Here is a 21818-nt window from a genome sequence, read left to right as displayed (position 1 = left end):
ATGCACTAAAACCTTATCCATAAGTAGACCTTAGATAACAAGATAAATTGTCTTTCAGTATTTACAGACCAGATATTTTAAAAAAAATAGTTAGGAACTTCCCATAACTTTGCATCTAGCAAAATGAACAGTTGAGAAGTTATGTCTACAGATAAGAATTATCTCCTTCCTATTTAAATAAAATGGTAATACAGAAACGAGTATTTGGATCTTCACTGACTTCTAGTGAAAATGTGTGGAAATCAAATTAGCTTGAAATTTGTGGGTAGAACTATATATGCTGGTAATCTACATATATCTCCACATTGCAACTTCGTCAACTGTAATGTTTTGTGGTAAGAAACCATCACCAAAAAAACTCAAAAGCAGACAACTGTGGAGAAGATCAAGCCATTTGTAATTTATTACAATTTTAAAGCAAGCAAATGCATAAGCCTGCTTTAATAATTTTATGTAATGTAATTTTCTTAGATTCACACTGAGCTGATGCCTTCATTAGTGGAAGCTGCACCAGCCAGTCTGCTTGTAATTCATAGAGATACTGGCTATGATTTAATCAATCTTGTTCATTTTCCTACCATTTCATCTCTAAGATTTTGAAGTATTTTCCAGCTAATTGAGTACTGGTGGAAAAATACAAAAAATTGGTACCGAAGTTTTCAGTTTTGCTCAAATTCTAACTACAACCTTACAAGATCAAAAGAACATAATTCTCAAAAACTTCCCCATTTACCTAAAATGAGGAAGTCTTCTATTCCATCATGGAAGAGTAACTTGTAATTCAACAACCTACATTTAATGTTGCATTGCTGTTTCTCCCCCATTATTCTTTCTTTACTCATTTTGTGCAACAATAAAAGTTATCTGAGGTTTAATTTAAAAAATGGGGTAAGAACATTAGTTTAGGTCAGGGGAAAAAAAATATTTGTCCCTACTAGGTCTCAATTTAAAAAAAAACAAAGCCCAGTTTTATACAAACCAATATTACCTTTTATTGAACTCTCACAATGAATTGCTCTCAATATACCACTAATAACACCATTCTAGTTCAATCTAATTTATGTAAAACGCTTTTCTTGAGCTAGCTGAAACCAAATAAATCAGCAAGTAACAACTGTTAATTACTCTATTTACACATCAAGTTCTAGTGCTAATTTTACAGATTTGTTTTTCTCTCTTATACATTACTCTAAAGCAAATTTTCTAGTAAAAAAGGACATTTCTTTGACAAGGACAAAAGAAGTGAAATCTACTTTATACCATATATTTTGCAAACTAATTGCCTGTATGGGTCTGGCTGGGATGGAGTCACCTTTCTTCACAGCAGCCAGCATCGTGCTATATTTTCGATTTGTGGCTAAAATAGTGTTGGTAAAACACCAGTGTTTTGGCTATTGCTGAGCAGTGCCTGCACAGCATCAAAGCTGCTTCTTTTTTTCCTGCTCTGCCCCCGCAGTGAGTAGGCTGGGGGTGAGTAAGAAGTTGGGACACAGCCAGGACAGCTGACCTGAATTGACCAAAGGGGTATTCCATACCATATGACATTGTGCCTTCTGAACACCTTCCATCAACAGATGCAATACTGACAAAATGCTTTTGCTAACCCTATCATTTTAGTTTTGCTAGTTTTATGCAATCATGTTTATATCAGTCTCTGTTTTGCTAGTTAAAACAAGCCAACCTCCAAGTACCTCTTGTTTAATCAATTCAAGGACTACAGGACACACATATACAAACACACACAGAGAGCCATACTTCACCACTGTTGGTACATTTTCTTTGTAACTCTCCTCCCTTTCTATAGTCTTCACCAAGCAGATACAAGGAGCACATTAGTCAAGTGAATCAAGCTATTTATGGAACTCACCCTAAAAATCATAGTGATTCCCAAATTCTGTTTTCCCATTGAAGCTTAGTGCTCATACACCTCAAAGCCCTGAATCTGAGCATTACAGTTTTGCAGTAGACTCATCCAAAGGTAAACTCCCACTCCCTGGAACGGGCAATTATGTTTTCTCCCACAGATTTAGACAGCAAGTCTGCAGGAGATGGGATTGTGAAGAACATAAAGTAACACCCCAAGCCTAAGTCACATACTGTAGGAAGTCCAGTGTCTCAGGCATTTTCTTAGATTTTGTTCAGCCAGTTATTTTTGGACATAACCGTTACATGAGTAATTCATTCTGCCTGAGAGAAAAGAAAAATAATGAAAGCATTGCCAAGTCAATCCTCCTCCTTCCCTTTTACAAAGATTACAGTACAGCACATGTGATGTTGTCTACATGGGATATGGTTATCTCATGGGCAAGAAAAAAGGAGGGTTAGTACAACCATGACTGACAGTCACACACCTATTCAATTCATATATGTAACACGATGCTATGAGGCCTATTGCCGGTGTTACCCACGCTTCTGTTCTGCAGAACAACAGCTTGTTCTTTCCTGACACTCAGCATTGTGCCCATATGCATGTTTGGCTACCAGGTGTAGAAGACGATGGGTAGAAGACAACAGGAAAGTGGAAAGCTTTATGCCAGCTTGTATGATTGACAAGACAGACAACATATGTGAGGTCTTCTGGTATGTGTTAGACTTTGAAGGAGAAAAAATTAAGAATATTCAGATCTAGCAGCAACTACATTGCTCTTCAGTCATCCCCATTCTTTTTTTAATTATTACTGTAAACAAAATAGGAAATCAACCCAAGTTTATGAAATTATTAAGGATGCTACAATCCTTTCAGAGCATATTTTAATATGACCATACATTTCAGAGCCTATGGTCAGTCTGAACTCTGTATTTTCAGGCTACTCTTCTGCACATCCCCTTTCACCAGATTACTCTTCTCTAACAGAGGCAGCTGAGGACATTTTGCACTAGAATGCTGAAACAAGCTTTTTGGTAAAGGCTGGTTGAAAAGTGCCGGCACACAGTGAAAATACTGTGCTTATTTTTCATTGTAAATGAGTGACTTTAGGGAAAAAAGGTAATTTAAGTTTCCATTTTCTGCTTTCGTAATCTTATGCTAATTAAATTCATATGTACAAACTTCAAGGGTTTAACAGTTCTAAAAGACATATGACACCCAATAGAAATGCAACCTCCCCCAAATACTTTAAAAACAAGTGGAACTTTTGCTGAATTCACTACTACAAAATATTCATGTAAATAATTTTGCTGGTTTCAACACCAGCATTTAGGATTAACTTTGACCTTATTCTCATTTAGATTACCTGAGAGTATTAGAAGGGGTAGCATATGTGGTGCAAGATTTAAGCCACATGAATAATAGCTCTGAAGTAGAGAAACTCTCCAGTCAGAGCAGTCCTAAGTTACTAGTGTAAATATATCTCCTACTCTGAAGATATCAGTCACTGTCAAAAATCTGATCCATTAGCTGTCCAGTCCCGTTACCTGCTCCTATTTTCATACTTTAACATTACACACAAAAAATACTTCTCTGCACTTTTTCCTCAATTTTCTACTTCAATGAAAAATTCATATGCATCTAGAATTCAGTCTGTTTCATAAACATCTGGCTACCCATGCATTTCTTATTTCTATACCCTACCTTAACTACAAAGTTTATGAAAGCTAGAGATCCATCAAATAATTTAGTGAAAGGCACTTCTAACTTACCTAAAAGCAATTTCCAGTTTACTCACTAGAGCTCATGGACGCTTCTATGGTTACTGAACAAAAGTCTTCCTTTGCTCTTATTAGGTATGAAATGTATGCCTTGTGCATAAAGTAATTGGATTCCTTCCCTCTTCATTACCTGCTTGCAATAAAACTTGCAAGACAGCATAAACATTTTAGAATTCCCATATGAGAAAATAATGTTAGTAATTTACTGTAAGCTTGCAATAGCTTTGTAGATATGATTTCTCCTGACAGCTCACATACTTCTACTGTAGAAGTTATTTAGTTCGTACCTATTTAAAGCATTACTCACGTAGGTATCCTAGAATTTTTAAAGAATGCTTTTACAAAACTTTTGTATCTGAGATGTAAATAAGTAAAAACTCATCTTTTCATAATATTGAATTTAAATCATGTTAAAGATGAAAGGTGTTGTTCTGTTTACCCTCCTGTAAGATACCAACTTTTTTTTTTTCAGACTTGCAACTAAATATGAAGAAACTTAGAAATCAGACTAACTCCTCAAAACTTAGGATACTTTTAGCAAGTGATGGGCTTCTATTTTGCCTAACTAGCAAAAAAGCTAGAAAACAAGTATACTATATTGAATCGGAAGCTATAATATAGTGGTATCATTGTGAAGTTTTACAGACTACAGCAACTCTGCAAGCAAACTCTGATGCATTTCTAAACAAGAGAAAAAAAAATGCATGTCAACAACAACAACAAAAAAAGCTGCCACTCTTATTTATAAAGCTAGAATTACCTCAAACAAACAGCTAACCCAAGGGGAAAACCTAAGTTTATTATTCAAGAGTCTACTGCAATTATTCCAATGAATCACAGACACTGAACTACTCACGCTGATGCAGGTAAGCTAATTTAAGACATTTATACCAAGCAAACCAACAAAACTGTATTGCCTTCTTTTTGCTATTAGAGTTCTGTACACATGAATGTCTTTCAGTCAAAACACACTCCTGAAGGAAAACATTTTTAAGAGGTCCTCCTTGATCTACACCTCCACTTTAAAAACCTGGGTTTATGGATTTCATTAGATTTTCACAGTTAGGGCAAGGTACTTGTACAAGATTATGTAAAATGCGTTCTATCTTTAGTCATTTGAATTACAAACTTCATGGCAGAACAGACAGCTGCGCTGTAATCTTATTCCATTAATATGATTTCATCTGGGTCTAGGCTAATATGCTAATAATACCTATGGAAAGTGGATTAAGACTATTCCTTTGTTATTACTTATTGACCCTCCAGTACTACCATTTTATTTTAACTGAATTTAAAATGTTAGCTCACATCTCATTTACTTTAGTCAATGTATTCCAAGAAGGATTAAAAGTTTTCATGTCTCATACCTAGCTGAACCAGTTTAGCTCCTTTCTAATGCATCAGACATTCTCAGAGGCCCTTTTATACCTTGCTCAAAACAAGGTATGCAACTGTAGAAGCATAATTTCCTAAAATGAAGTTGCCTTTCTTTTTATACTTACTGCTGAGACTATGGCAAAATACTAAAGATTAAATCTTTCTCTTTAAATTCTTATATTCATGTATTAAATCTATATAATAACAATCACATTTGAAATACTAGTGTATGCTTTCATTTTCCAATACCTTATGTTCTTAAAGCTGATAAGTTCAGAATAGGGTCTGAAAAAAGAGGGCGAGCTCTTTTTCCTAAATTTGGCAGTTGAAGGAAAGTGTCAAAAGATTGCAAGATGATTGCTAGGTAACAGTCAAAACAAGAAGTAGGAACCTAAAGCTGAGCTAGAGATGGCAAGACTGCAAAGAAGGGTAGGCACATAGTCTGAGTGCAGAGGTATCAAAGTTTTCTAGGGATTCTAGGGGCAAGGATTTAAGCAGACTTTGCTTCAGCTCTAAATCTTTGAAATGACTGCATTTGAGCCCAGAAGGAAGGACCTGTTTACAAGGACACAAAAGGCAGAGGGGAAAAAACTGTTTATCAACCCTTTTCCTATTTTGTATTATCTTGTCATGGAATTTGATTTAGATAAAACCCAAGCATTCTACTTTTAATCCAATAAAATACATTTTTTTAAATCTTTTAGAAGAAATCACGATGAAGTAGAAAATCTAGGCAGATTCATCTTAAGCTGAGCCAGTGTCCCATTACGACATCTCTAAATCGGCTTAGGGTCGAAATGTTCTAATGCACCTCAGTTTGCAAGCTGTGAACGCAATAAACATGGTTTGCATTTTTATAACCTGTTTTAAATACATCTTCAGTTTTAGAACTGCATATTACGGTTATATGAACTTGCGTTACATATTTCCATTCCATATCTATTGAGCTAATTAGCCTGGGCAAGACTACAATAATGCAGCTATATTAGTTCCAGTTCCTCATTAAACTGGTTTCTTTTATAACTTTCCTTCTAAAAACCTTTCAAGTCATACATAACACCAGTGTACCAAATCAGAACAAAGAGGTATATATTTGTAATTCCTTCTTCATACATCTCCAGACAAGAATGAGCTTTCAGGCATGGCAACTGACTGAGCTCATAGTGAAAAAACAATCCAATACCAGCATTGCTTTCTATCCCTATTCCTGAAGGTATGGTTTGCATTCTTTTCCTTGATTATAACAGTGCTTTTTTGCTGAAAAACACTTTTTGCATGAAACTTTAGTTTGTGCAATATCAAGACTCTACACCCTTAGCCAGTCACCAGCTCAGACCTTGGATCTTTCCAGATGCTGATATCCACTGGCTAGTCCAGCGTGAAATTTGCTAGCAGTTACACAATACAGGTGTCTCCAGTAGCTGGTCTTAGACATACTGCCTTTGCAATAGTTGGCTTCTAGATGCTGGTCTCTCCAGTTGCTAACCCCTAGGTTCCTCAAGCCTACCATCCCTTTCCAGCACCCAACACCAACCTCTTATCTTTCTTGTCTGGTAGTCCAACTTAAGTTTGCCAGTGTTCACACACAGACACAGAAAAGACAACGCGCTCACACACCACATGGTTGCAAATAGAATTTGGCAAGAATACAGGATAGCCTGCAGTGATCAAGTGCAGGACTCAGACAAGCATACTGCCCAGCAACCTGCATGTGTGTGACTGGCTCTTTCCATCCCCTTCTTGCCTGCTTCCTCATGCTTGCTCCATCTCAATTCATCTTGAATCTTCCACTTCCCTGCTTTTGGTCTGTCACATAAACATCCCATAATACGCTTCACACAACACTTTCTGCTCTAACCCTGAATTATTTTCTCTCTGCATCTCATAACAAGTCCTACGGCCTAGTATGCAATCACCCCTTACTTGCCTGGGGTTCCTGGAAGAGAATCTCTTTCCTTGACCCACTTCACCACTCTCCTTCGATGGACCAAGGAGAAGCAGATCACCGTGCTCCGTTTTCAGTCATTAGAGTATTCTGGTTCTCCTCCCTAACACTGTTCCTCTGATTCTTGCAGTCTATGTTTTAGTCACATAGTCTTACAGCATCACGCTGAGAATCATTTCATACAAACCATCTCTGAATTAGGACTTTTCCTAAATAGCGTTCTGCTTCTTAAGAGTGTTGGACTGATGCTCTGTACTTGCATCATTTCTATCATTATGGCAAGTAGTACGATATAAACACTTTATGAAGTCTAAGCATACTATGGCTAAGGGATGCATTTAAAAAAACCCTCTCAATTAGTTCCACGGAAATTTAATTCTGTCACTGACAGCTAATCAGATTGAAATAATTCTATAGGTTAATTTTTCTTACTTCTGTATCAGCTTGTTGCTTTCTTTTGCTGCTATAGAAGTTAGGAGCAAATTGGCAAGTACTTTATCATCCTCATATAGAAGTACACAATTCTGTTTCACAAATGCAAAACTTATTAAGAGGGGAAACATGTTTAATAAATACAACGTTTAATAAATACTTATGCATCATTAGCTGTTCACGTCTACGACCATTAGCTGAATTAGTTTCTTCTGCCAGTCATTTTTTTCCTCAGTTTTGTTCTCATTTCAAAGTTAACTACTTTGAAACAATTATTTTAGAAGCTAATTAATTTTACCCTATCACAAGCAATACCAAAATGGATTTCCCTTTACTTGAGTAAACCCAATTTTCTTCATCTTCATCCTCCATATCATCGTACTCTTTAACACCAGCTATCAATAAGCATTCTAGCCACAATCCAGTCTAGCAGTCTACATCTCAACTGCAACTCAGTCAAACTTCTTTCTGCTTTTATTCTTCCAGTTTAAATAATGTGAACCTATATGAAATTTCTGGGTATTCTGAAAATGACTATTTAAGTCATCCTTACAAAATGTAAGGATCACTAAAACTTTTTAGATTCACAGCTTCAAAGATTCATAAGTTTTACAACTGGCCCTTCAAAGCGATATTACAAACGCTCGGACTTGCTCGTCCAGGCACCTATTTCAATATTTATGTTGAGATTTAACCAAACCAATTTCTTTTACACCACTAAAATAGTCTATGTTTAAACAAAAGAAAAAGATATATTGATATCTACTTACAGTGTAAATTGAGGATTAAGTATGTAAGACAAAAAAATCTGTAGGTTATCTTGAGCAGAAAGTACCCATGTTATTACACAGTGTAAAATACACTGTCTGCCTAGCAGACAAGCCCGCAGTGCCTTACTGTGACATGAAGTACAATATCCTTAAGTCAAGAGAGACCATACTTGCTGAGCAGAGAGGGAAGACAGATTTCTTTTTCAACAGCTTGCTGACATGCACATGGACCAACCCCCATTTTCTAGCTGCAGGTGCCAATTTTATAAAGGAAAAATTTCAAGTAAAACTGAAAGACAAGCTCATCCAGTTGCAACCCTTTTTCCAACAGAGACAGGAGGCAATTGATTGCAGGTGGGTTAACAGTGTTGATTGATATATAAGGAATTTAGCATTAAAGAGATGCTAGTTATTTGAACAACCATGTAACCGGTGACTTAATTTTCTACTTATGGTATCTCACAAAATTATCCAGAGCAAGAAACTTGCCCGTTTCCTTCAAATTGTGTTAAAAATCTTGCTTCTTCCTTATCTTGCTTTTTTCTCCACCACAGCTAAAGTACTATCTTCCAAATACCTTTGAGTTAATTTTGTGAAGACATAATTATGTAAGAGGATGAGTGCCACAGCCATAGAGTTTTCTGTGTAACTGTTATAGTGCCACGAGCAACTAGCAAAACATAATGAATTCAACAGTCGAAATAAATACTCTTACACCTTTTAGTAAAAAGCCACACAATCAATACTTATGTCAACTATGAATTTAAACTGGAAGACACTGACAGTTGCATGACAGTGTTTGGAAGCTTACTGAAACCTCTTACAGCTTTTTTTAAAAAAAAAAAACCCACAATTTAAAGATTACGCTAATCTTGGAGCTTTTAGTATTGTCAGTGGCATCTAAAATTATTTTTTTATGGAAAACAGAGTTACTATCTTTAATCTTAAGTAAGAGTTGCACATCTGACAGTGCCTCCCACTACCCCATTGCCCTATATTGAAGGTCATTGAGATCCGTCCCCTGAGGAGTTTAAGCATGTTCTAGCTTAAGCACAGTGCAATGAAACAGAACACATAAAGACACTTGATTGCCTCGCTCATGCTCCAATACTTGCATTATTTTAGGAAAACAAAGGAAACCTATTATTCAAAACAAGATAAAATCATTATTTTGAGTGACGTTATTTAAATTAAATGTCTTTCTCTTGTTATCAACTTTATCTTATCCAATCCTTACCTTTCTTTACATTCAGTTCCGTGTATCAGTACCACTTCTGTAAAAACGTCATGCTTTCTGTTCTTGCACATTTGATTGATTGTACACAGTCTCTTAACTAGTGCTATAATTTTTATAAAACTTTTTAGCTGAGATTGTATATTTGCACTTTCAACCATGCATGCTCCTGTGGTTTCAAATGTCTCAGAATGAGTAAGTCTCGGTCATATAGATGTTTTTATCTAAAGATAGCATCCATCCATGAATAAGGCTGATTTAGTTCATGCTCATTTAAATGTGCCCACTTTTTTTAGCTTCAATATACACATAAGTATACGTAGATGCTGCCTTCCTAATTGTCTCAAAGTCACCAGGAAAAAATGTGAAGCTTATCACAAGCAAGCAGGAGAAACCTGAAAATGCCATCTGTTAGTAAGTATTATCAACCGAAAACCCAGGGCAGTTTTAGGTTTTCCTCCCTGCATGGAGCAAAAATATAACTGTGGAGCAATTAAAACTAAGCACACTTAACAATACATTTTTGTTTAAAATAGTTTGGCAAGTTAAACAAAGGCCAATTTAACCAAAGCAGCCCAAAGCCAAGCTTGTTCTCATAGTTTTAAGATTCCATTTCTATAGAATTAAAACAAACAAACAAAAATACATTAAAATACTGTTCTGCTGCAGACCAGAGTTGAGAGGATCAAGCTGATACAGAGAACGCTCATTGGTCTCAGGAAAAAAAACATGATACCCTTTCTGCAGGTCAACTCCTTTTCCAACAATAAAAAGACAAATACCTTTCCTCCCATCTGACAAAAAAAGGGTTTTCTTTCAATTGCTTCTACCTGCAATATCTATTTCTTAATTTCTTTGTCTACAACTCCCAAAACGTAATAAGAGCCATGACAGATTAATTTCATTAAGTAAGACTATTTTTCAAGGCAATCCTCAAACATAAGGAGCCCTTTGTTACCTGCAAAAGGAATGAATTGTAGTTTCAGGAAGAATCTAATTGGATTTGCATTTCTCCAGATTAGCATTAGAAGCAACCAAAGAACCCCAAATAATCTGATCTCTTCCATAAGACTGAAAAGGTATGATTAGAAAAGTAAAACCAGGCTGGGACAGGACCATAAAATGCAGACTGAGAGAACAAGCAGCCTTAAAACCCTTCACCCTCTGTGGGGGTAGGAGGCAGGGAAACAGGCTGTCCTATGTTTTATCACATACTCCTAAACCCTGAGCTTTAACTCCCATCTACTTAGTCTGAATTTGTGAAAACAAGGACTAAGAGTATAAATAAGACTATGTATTGAATCAGAGGGCAAAACACATTTCTATTTTTCTGTTCCTATGACAAACATTTGATTGCTTATATAATTTAAGTTTATATCACACTTCATATAAAAATATAAAGAACAAAGTTTTAAAAATTAAATCACTCAGGCAAATAATGTTCAGAAGTCTAGGGAAGCATATTAACAACTAGACCAGTGATTTAACAAATAAATCATTAATATGGTTTCAAAAGAAAGACAACATGTGGAATATTTATAATGTAATTCTGTATTTCAATTATCATTCAGGTCAATATTTGTGTGTCAACTTATTCCTACAAAGTAAGCCCCTAAATACATCACTTCCACCAAACTGGTGTTTAGGTGGACACCAAAAAATTTGTGGGCTTTTGCTCTTCCACGTATTCTCACAATGCTACACAGTTTTAAAGAAGTGAAGAACACTGGAGTGCTATTTGTTCCAATTCATTTCTCCTTATACAAAATAATTAGGATGATACGGGTAAGTAAAAAACATCTCCAGAGAACTAATGGGGACTAATAGTTCTTCTTGTCTCACTTGCCCAGACAGGTTGATTTTTGTGGGAGTTTTAGCCATCTTTGCGGGGGAAAACAAAGAGACAAACAAAACCACCTCCCTAAGAAGCTACAGTAAGTTCTTCCTATTTGGTTAAGTGAGTATTTGACACATTGTTTTTCCTATATGAAGGGAAAAAGCTGCTAATATGATTTGCCCTCACTTTTATTTGAGGGGTTTTCTAGCACTTTTTAAATGCAAATCAAGTTATGTCAGTACCTCCTTAATGCAGGCCATCTGGTGCTGGTTGGTACCAGCTGACTGAGAGGCAGCAGTTCACTTTTATTGCTGAGTTTAATCTGGCAATTTAGCCAGTTTGGGGAAGAAAAACAGCATTTGATATACTACCATTGAAAGATAACCTCTAACTGACCCATTCCTGTCACTTAAATCAACTCTACACACAAAAAAGAGCCAATTTCAAACTCAAAATGCAATATAATAAACTAAACTTTCAGTGTCAAATAGTACTTTGGTTAATCAAGTTTAACTGCTGCAATCCTTCGGAAACATTCATCATCCTGCTATGTTCAGCAGCATGAAAAAAGTCTTAACTTCAAATGTCAATATTAGTTTGCAAAAGCACAAGTAGTTTGTGAAGAAAAAACAGTTTGTTCTTCACATCCTAACCATTTAACTTTACTGGCCCAATATAACACAATCTGTCTTAAAAGGGCTTACTTTCAATAAATTAGATGTTGTTTTGCAGTAACTACAGCCTTCAATGTGCAGTATTTTACAGTGAGACCATCAGAATGCCTTCATGAAAGTCTTCAACTGATGCAAAACCTCTAAAATAAAACACTAGCAAAAGCTACACAGTGCTGAATCCAAGCACTGTCAAAGCATTAACTGCCATAGACTTGGCTGAACTTTATAATTTCATGTATCAGAAATGCTTGTCAAAATTTTCCAGGGACAGTTTTCCAAAACACTTTTGGCTTAATTCTGGATTGCTAGCACTGAAGCACATCAAGATTTTCTTTATTTAAAACATAAAACTGTATAAAAAGTTGAACCCTACAAAAATCTGAAATTTTTATGCATATGAATTCTCTCCCCCTTTACTTTTAGAGTATGTCAAAGCTTCAAGACATCATATCTAGTTAGGCATTTTTTTAATCTGAATTTGTACTGCAGATAGCCATAAAAAGGTATGTTTAGGAAAAAACCAGAATTGTCATAGTTGCTCTGAAATTCAAGAAGTTTCATTCATACAACTCAATGCAAGTTCTCTGTTCTAAATCAAATCTTGTGCAATGGAAGTACTTTACTAAATGAAGTACTTAATGCAACCCACTTTTAGTAGCAGTCTTGCCAAATGAGTGAAGAGTTTCCTGTCCATTCTGTAGAGAGCATACCATATGATCCTGCACAAACACAGTCTTTCTCACTCCATTCTTTGCAGCTTTAATGGCCTCATTTATCCTTGGGGCACAGAAACCCCACAGCTCACACCCCGGCCATTTCCCTCATAATCCTGATCCATCCAGGATGACTGGACTGCATCCCATCTCCTTCCCTTCTATGCTTCCTTTCAGCAGAAAACAGGTACCAGGTGGATGGAGTGCACACAGACCCTGCTCCAACATGACGTGGAACCTACCTAAAGCGCTCTTCTGTCCTATGAGCAGAAACTACTTAAAAACGGCCACACAGTTTAAATTTTAATTCAGAAAGTTGCTATGAGCCTTTGGTAGCTCCCTCACAGACCGTAGAATATGTAGGCTATGTATTCTTTTTAAAGTCACAAATGACTGTAAATTGAGCACATTCAATTACCTAAGGATGAACAAAAATCCTACTCAGTAGACATACTAGAAATAAAAAGGAGTTCAGCATTTTAGTCTGTTCCCAGAGAACTCATTCAGTCAGCTTAGGCAGAAAGGGGAGGAGAGAAAAAAAAAAAAAAAAAGAAAGAAAATCATGGCCAATTTGGGAAATTTCACCAACTTCAGCTGTGCAAAGGAGTAATTAAAAAGAAGGGAAAGCTCCTCAGCAGCCGATGAAAGTGTGGGGAAGATGATTTAAAAAGTTTAAAAAATGGCTATTAAAAGCCTAGCTGGTTTTTCTCACCTACAAATTAAAAATTTTAATGTGTTACCATCAATGAAACAGGTAAGATTGGTGGTCAAACTATCAACTTTCTTCCCTCCCTATTACTGAAACAAGCTCTTAAAGTATCAGATTTAATTTTTTAGGCAATTTAAAATCTCCTTAATTGTGTGTACAGAACATCTAAAAATTGCTTTCACTGCATGACAGTCTGCCTTGTGCTATTATTCTTGCTATTGGCCCGTAAGAAGCATTTAAGAAGCATGCAATTAGCTCAGTTTGATTATTCTTACAATTCAACACATTTTATATTGCTAAAATTAGCACTTCTGTTCCTTGCAAACAAACTGAGATTTGACTGGACATCTCAGCTCCACGCAACCTGGGCCCAGTTTTCATGTCATGAAGAACTGTATAATAATTTTTCCAGCATTTTTCTTGCTTTTTTTTTTCTCCTCCCACGTAACTGTAAGGATAAGGTTATTTTAAGCACAAGCACTGAGGAAACTTGAGGGCTGTTATGTGGAAATGGCACGGACAGAGGGGGAGGAAGGATCCTGGGTAAGTTATGCAAGTTTCTCAACTTTCTTCAGTAAGACTGAAAAAAACATTATGGCTGCCAGTAGCTTGGCAATGTCACTTGTTTTATTAAGAATTCTGCAGATCTGATGTGGAACATCATATTGTTGGCTGCTTCTAATAAAATGATAATCACTGGACTCAATCTGTAGCTGACATAGTAAAACCTTGTTACGTTAGAAATTACCCAATAATTTTGTCATAGAAAGTGAAGAGGCCCAGAATAATTAAGAGTCAAATAAGTATCCTTACTACTCACTGTTGTGCAGTAGATCTCTCTGATCTTGAGGAAAGTCTACTTCACATCTGAAATCACTGTCCCCAACTCAAATGTTCATAAAAAAAAATGTTTCCCACAAAACCTGCTTTAAGGACACAATGATTCTTACTGAAATTTTTCCTACTTTCAGTAGGAAAGCCCACTATTGTTAAATCAGTTAAAAAATATTTTCTGTTTCTTTTATTTATCAAAGTATGCTAATCAACAAAGTATCTTTTCTGCCATAATGTCCTGATACATTAATGCAATATTGGAATAAGGCAGTTTACTAAATCAATGCTATAAGCTTTCAGCAATATTTCAAAACGCAACAGAAATCATGCTAGACATTCAGCTTGTTAAAGTCACCGGAGAAATGCTCTTACGTGGACGTAGGAGCAGATCAGTCAGTTCTATAAAGCTAAGATCAGAACTTGAGAATTGAATGTGAATGTTTTAAATTTTTAGGATGCATATTCTTGTTTTAAGAGCTAAGAAACTTAAATTCAATGTAAAATACAAAAAAGACAACACTAGGAACTTAAGACTTGTAGGAGTACATGATACTTGCAAAGAGATCTGAAGTTTTCTATAGCTTCAATTTTTACTAGTTTAAAGCCTGTAATTTTTTCCATCTTTATTGATTCTTCTACAGGACAGCTAAAACACTGCTTGAATTACCTTAATCAAGAGAAGTCTCAAAATTGTGGTAGAACTGCCAATTGCTTGGTCACATATTTTTAATTCCTGAACTTCCCAAGCCTGGAATGTCTAGACTGGAGATACACCATGCCTGCAACAAAGGCAACCAATGGCTTCACACATAATGTGTTGAAAGAATTCTCATATTCTGTTTCCTTCTCCAGAAAGCTGAGAACTGGGATAAACAGCCATCTATGGCTTGATGTGGTTGCTGAAAACATGATACTATGGTCAAGATGCCAGCATTCCCCTACTGATTCAACACACAATATTTAAAATATCCCATATACAGTCTCTAACTGGATGTGAAGGGTACCACTGTTAGTCAAGCAAAGAAGAGTATTAAAGTTTATCAGCTCCTTGAAGCAGAATCACACCACAGAAGCAGCAATGTATTATTCCATATATAAAAATAAAACCCTTTGCTCCTCTGTCTCACAAGTACTTTCCAATGGAAGAACAAGCATTTGATATAGGTCTCTTTCCTTTGGATTCTAGACAGCCACTACAATTTTAAAATCTGTAAAGTTTACAGTTTATTTTGAATGATCCTTAAAAGCCTTGAAAAGCCAGAGCTTAAAGAATCTCTTAAATTAAAAAGATGACACATAGATGAGTTCCATTTAAGCAATCAGTGCTGACACATTAATAATGAAATAAAACACGCTGCAGTATTTCAAACATTCTGCAGCTGTTACAACAGCACTATTATCGAATGCAGATATATTTACCAAACTCCACATTTTGTAGTACAAGCATTTAAAATCAAAATACTTCTTTTCACTTGCTTAATCATTAACTGGTAATTTAATGACATTTCAAATGTAAATTTAATCAGTGGCATTTGAATTATTTTTTATTTCAAGTGTTAGGGTAGTCCCTCAGCTGTAACTATGCACTGTCATCTTTTCTCCCCACCTAGCCAAGTATTCCTAGCCATGTGACAAGATTCAGGCATCCTTGCAAAGGAAAACCCTCTCTCCCCCTGACCAGAACTAGACCTTTGGGCTTTAGCCTTTATAACCAAAGTATATTGTTCTAAGGACCAAAATAAAACATTGAATTTGACTGGATGCCCTTGTAAAATGTCAATAATCATCAATTTTAATATTTTTATTGTCATCCATAAATATGTTTTAACCTCCTACCACATGAATAAGGATATCCTTTTCCACTAGCTCAGTGAAGCTATGCAAATTATCATAACAAAATTTTCTTCAGCACTTATTCCAAAACTGCTTTCCAATTTCAGAAAAAAGATATTTGTATTGTATTTTTCCCCTCCAAGTGTGCACATATTTTTGTATCTCATTTTATTATGCAAAATAAAAAACTTCTATTTGAAAACTGACCTAGAAATATATCTGCAATCATAATGTATGAATACACAACATTTTTCATAATTGTAACACAGCACTATTGGGTAATAAACTGACAGATGGAGACTCCAAAGCATTCTGTGGACTACACTGCACATCAGAACATACTAATAGAGTCACATCATCTGAGGGGACAGCTGTCTTAGAAGAAATTATTGTATTTAATACTTAAATTATGCATTCCATTTTTGTTTAATATTAACTCTACACAGAAGGGTGCATGAAATTTTAATTGTACCTACGTTGCTAAGGCTTCTTATTATGTTTTAATATAGCTGTGTAAAGAAGCACCTTAACTGGTTTGTCTGTCATGTTTTCTGACATGATCTAGTTGAGTATTTTCAAGTTACCTAGACCAGAGTTACTAATTCAATTCTATAAATTATACACTTACGTTTAAAATGGATGATTTTATGAAAAACATTATTAAATGACTATACAGCGCTCAATAAAATTGAAAATCTTCTGTGCAAGAATAGCAATGGTACATCTTAGAAACCTTAATTACCTGAGCTTAGATCTTAAATCTTAACTCACTGCCCTCTTCCCCCAAACACATTCCTCATGGTATGGTGAGCTGATCTCTGTATGCAAGCAACAGCACAAGTAAACCATTCATGTGGATTATCTAGATTACTATTCATATATACACATTGTCGTGGTTTAATAACCCCAGCTGGCAAGTAATCACCACACAGCCGCTCACCCACTCCCCCCTACCACTCCCAGTGGGACAGGGAGGAGAATGGAAAAAAAGTAAAACTCATGGGTTGAGATAAGAGAGGACAGCAAAGGAAGAGAAAATAGTAATAATAGAATACACAAAACAAGTGATGCACAATGCCATTGCTCACACCCACTGATCGATGCCGAGCCTATCCCCGAGCAGCGATCACCACCCCCCCGGCCAACTCTCCCCAGATTATATATTGAGCATGATGTCATATGGTATAGAATATCCCTTTGACCAGTCTGGGTCAGCTGTCTTGGCTACACCCCTTCCCAGCTTCTTGTGCACCTCCTTGCTGACAGAGCGTGGGAAGCTGAAAAGTCCTTGACTTAGTGTAAGCACTACTCAGCAACGACTAAAACATCAGTGTGTTATCAACATTATTCTCATACTAAATCCAAAACACAGCACTATACCCGCTACTAGAAAGAAAATTAACTCTATCCCAGCCAAAACCATGACACACACACATTAAAAATTTAATTTTTTTTTCAAATCTTTGTACATATCTAATACTATGTGTAATTTTTAAACAACTGGAAAAAAACCCTATTCTTACCTTTTCAACTGCTAACTGTTTTGATGGTTTTTCTGATTCTCTCTCCTTCTTTTTCTCTTCTTTCTTTTTTTCTTTTTCCTTCTGAAAAAAAAATCCAAAAACCATTTTGCTAGTACTCAATAACAATGCATTTGCAAACATATTCAATGTCTGTAGTTATACAGAATATAAACAGAAGTCTTCAGTTACTCCCTTTCAATTCAGAGTTTATGCTTGTATCTGCTCTGCTTCCATAAGTGACTGATTTTGCTCACATAGTACTACTAAAAATATTGTAACTTTGAGAATTCAAGAAATTCACTATTTCACCTGCTCATCTGCATTTCTTGTTATAAGCAGAAGGAAAAAAAGAACCAGTTTTGCTTCTCCTAAGCCAAGCAGATCTGAAAAGAAAAAAATATCTACAAGTTCTGCATTAACTCTGATAACCTCTGTCATTAGGACAGATGCCAGTCTCTTTGACAAAAGAACTATAGTGAAGTAATTTGCATGCAGCTTTCTGCAGAGAGGTTTTAAAAGCTAATCTAGTAGTCTTAAAAAAATATTCCTAAATGTAAAAAGTTGACTTGGACCATATGACAGACCCGCTGAGTCATAAGGCATTAAGTTGTTCCAGAAAGAGAAAACCTAAGAGATCCCTTTACTTTGAATGCATTATAATGATGTTACAGAAGTTTTTTAATTTTAGTTTTGAATGAATAAATGAGGCAATATTACAGACCCAGTCTGACTGAAGCAAAGCATAACATATTCCCTAAGGCATCATAATATACAGAAGATATGGACATTTTAGGCCAGCAATTGCTTTGACACAGTGTTAGTAGTAATTCTTAGACCTAGCAATTTGTCTGCATTTATCTTGTACAACTACAGTATAGTACTAGTGAGTATACTTGTACATTAAAATGGATGGAACAAGAGTTTACCACATGTAATAAAGGAGATGAGAGACAGTAGCTCCTAAATGTTCTTTCAGTCATTAGACTTGGATCCCTTTGTTCAAAGCTTTGAAACAGCTTTGTTCCACAAGACACTGGTTTTTAGCAAGCTTCCCAATATTAGAAGGAAGTTTGAGAGGTTAGATAACAGTCCATGCGGCGCCAGTATTACAAATAAAGCAGATTACTAGGCTACAGGTTTCTGTCAATAAAATATTTTTTTCTTTTTAACTTCCAATATGTATAATATTTAAATAGTGTAACATGATATTTGGTTAAAATAGTTATAACACTAAGATAAAGAGGGTTTTTATCTGGGTTTTCTTGGGTGGACTGGGCATGGGGGGACCCAAGTAACACATTCTTCACAACTTCAAGTAATCAGTTTTCAAAACTTTCACCATATTTGCCAGATGGATTGGTATTACTCAGTTGAGGTTATTCAAGTCCCAGCTAACCCAACCCCTGTGAATTATTTCATTGGGTGTTAACTCAGGTCCTGGAAAGTGAGACTACCACACCAAGCACCTGCTTGAATGTGGGTGTCACTCAAGCAACAGGAAGAAACTACCACAGTCACGAAACTGCAGAAAAGGGGAATTTACAATGTCTGTTTTGATGAAAAGAAACAGAGACCAACTTAGATTTTAGTCAACATAAGGAACACAAAAGTGAGCACAGTAGTCCAAATCAGAGACCCAGCCAACACTGTATCTCACCTGTGGCAGTGCCAGGTATTCAAGAAAAAGTTTTTATGACTGGGACAAGTATAAAGCAGTGTTTTATTTTGAGGCCATCATAATAACCTAAGACTTGCAGACTTACTGAACTAAGATTACAAATGCATAGCCATTCCTTTCAAATGAAGCTTAGCCTTTCTTTCATAACTGTGTCACTGATCCTAGTACCAACCTGTATTCTAAAGACTCAAAATCCTGTGACCATACTCATGTACTGCACACAAATATACTGTCAGAGCAACAACCTTTCCAAAAACTTTCATTCCCTGTCCCCACCCAAACCTTCCCAAGTTGAGTAACTGAAATAAACCTACTCTCTTCTCCTGTGGAAGCTTTTCTACATCTTAGACAACTGCAATTTGTTTCCTCTTCTCCTGGGAAAGGTTGTTGGAAGTGTCATAACAGTACACTTACATTTCAAATACAGTACCTTTAGTTTACTTGAATATGTTTAAGTGAAAGTAGAGTTAAAGTTTTTGCATATGACCATATTCAGGATATCCTGATTTCCAGTTTAACTCCAACTTTTTTTTTTGCATATGTTTTGTTAGAGAAACCTCACTTCTAGAGGAAAAAGCATCTGGAAATTTTTATTATTCAGGACTTCCAGAACAAAGAGGGCTTGTAGTAAGTTTCATAAGGCAAACACTCCATAAAGGTGACCAAATACAACTAAATGCCTCTCATTGCCCTTAACAAATCTCTGACAGCTTCATAGTGAACATATGAACTTAAAATAAACCGTTCACCAGTGTTTCTGCCTCCATACCTCACAAAGCCTACAGGAACTTTCTAGATTCCCAGTGACTTTATTTTCATTCACTTCATTTTCACTGTGGACTTGAAAACCCATAGCTCCTTCATCTTCACACTTCACAATTTCCATATGCAAGCTTTCTGCTTCAGCTCCATTAAGATAAAAATGAATTCAGGCTAAATAAAAACATTTCTCAGATGCTGTATTCATGCCAGACTTTCAACTCAAGTGTTTAATTTCTTGCAAAAGCAGTCAAAAAGCACTATGGAGATAATAAAATTAAATTGGCTTTATACTGGTCTTAAATTCTAAGCAAAAATTATTCTTTTTTTCCCGCAAGATTCATTTCTAACAACGTGGCATACTAGTTACACAGAGGAACTTTCAAATTTGAATGCATCAAGAGAGGCAGGTAAGAAAGGAAAGGCGAGTGTCATTCTAAGTGGCTGCTGCTATTCCTGGTACAATTTAAAACACATCAAATTCATCAAGACTTGTGGTCTACTCCATGACACTATCATTTAAATTTTAATCAATGTGTAAATATAACTGAACTAAAATAATTTATAGCATCTGCCCACATTTTCTCTATTTAGAAGAAAAAACATAATTTCTGTTTAGATTGTAAGTTATTTCATATAGTGTATACAGTCCCAATTTAGAGTGAAGTATGCAAAAGAGCTTGACATTGAGCATTCACATTCTAAAAAATGTATTTCATTTTTGTTTCAAATTGTGACATTTACTGAAAGTTCATACACATGATGCCTCACTCACTACTTGTTTGTGTGTTAAGTTTTTCAAAGGCCCTTCTAAACAGTAAATGTAACATCAGCACATACACACATATCCCAGCTAGAAGGGACAGTAAAACCAGAAGTGTCACCAAATTAATTCTGTATTTATCTCCAAGGAGACTGAACTAAATGACTGAAACAGTATTGATAATTTAGATTCTGAAACAAGCAAGTAATATTAAAAAAAAGATACCAATAATTATTATTGAGGAGACAAGACAATGTCATTCATGCCCACTAGTGGGGAATGAAACAGAGTTTCCACAGTTTTGTGACACTAAACCAGAGCAGAACCAGGATTTTGACATATAAACACTAAGAGGTAACAATCACGCGTGTGCTTTGTCCCACTGTATTGGTTCTTTTCATTTACCTAGTCCAGAAAGCAAGAGGGAGAGAAGCATTTTAAAAGCTAGAAGTATTAACTAGAGAATTTGAATTGCTGGTAACTCAGTGAAATTACTCTCTAGAAACATAATCATTTGTGCAAAGCAGCAACCTGACAAGAGTTACGCCCAAAAACAATATACCTCTGCTTTGCTCTTCTCAGCAGCAGCTTGCAGAGAAGGAGAGGATGCCAAAGGCTGAGCAGCATCAGAAGAGGATATCTGTACAAAACAGAGGAAAGACATGAGAAAGAAAATAAGCAAGAAGAGCTGGGAAGGGGAGGGGAGCAGAGACAGCTAAGAGATGTGATTTTCATTCTTTTTTCCAATAATTTCGGGGGTAGGGGTAAAAAAAAAATACAACAGAAAAAAAAAGGGGGGAGACAAAGATTTCCTTTTTTTTCTTTTTATTAGTATGATTTTTAAAGGAAATCTGTCAGGTAGGAATGAGTAACTTAAAATGAAATTCACTAGAATAGAATATAAGAAAATGAACCTGGGTAAGATCATATCACAGGCCTAAGAAAAATAATTAGGTTTCATCCATTGTTCAATTTTATCCAGTGTGACTATTGAAATATTAATGTCCTGAAGCATGAAGGCACACTGTCCCAGAGGAAGGGGAGAGAAGGGAGTGCCTTTGTTCTTGTTCACTGTAACAAAATATTAAG

The 21818-nt window shown here is 35.8% G+C and overlaps 1 protein-coding gene across 3 annotated transcripts in view; it reads right to left on the bottom strand.

Annotated features, from left to right (window-relative positions):
• SMAP1 (small ArfGAP 1) overlaps nucleotides 1-21818 on the bottom strand; it is a 102692-nt gene that overhangs the window by 32527 nt on the left and 48347 nt on the right. For 2 of the 3 annotated variants that reach the window (XM_075747434.1, XM_075747436.1), the window contains exons 5-6: nucleotides 21292-21369; nucleotides 17530-17610 (exon numbers count right to left, since the gene is read on the bottom strand). In XM_075747434.1, the coding sequence (XP_075603549.1) occupies nucleotides 17530-17610; nucleotides 21292-21369 (159 nt within the window). The remainder of the gene's footprint in view (nucleotides 1-17529; nucleotides 17611-21291; nucleotides 21370-21818) is intronic. The other variant, XM_075747435.1, reaches the window with a different exon arrangement.

This window comes from Balearica regulorum, chromosome 3 (genome assembly GCF_011004875.1).
Source record: "Balearica regulorum gibbericeps isolate bBalReg1 chromosome 3, bBalReg1.pri, whole genome shotgun sequence".
Classification (NCBI taxonomy): domain Eukaryota; kingdom Metazoa; phylum Chordata; class Aves; order Gruiformes; family Gruidae; genus Balearica; species Balearica regulorum.
Note: the sequence above shows the minus strand (reverse complement) of the source record. Positions and strands in the feature narration are given on the sequence as shown.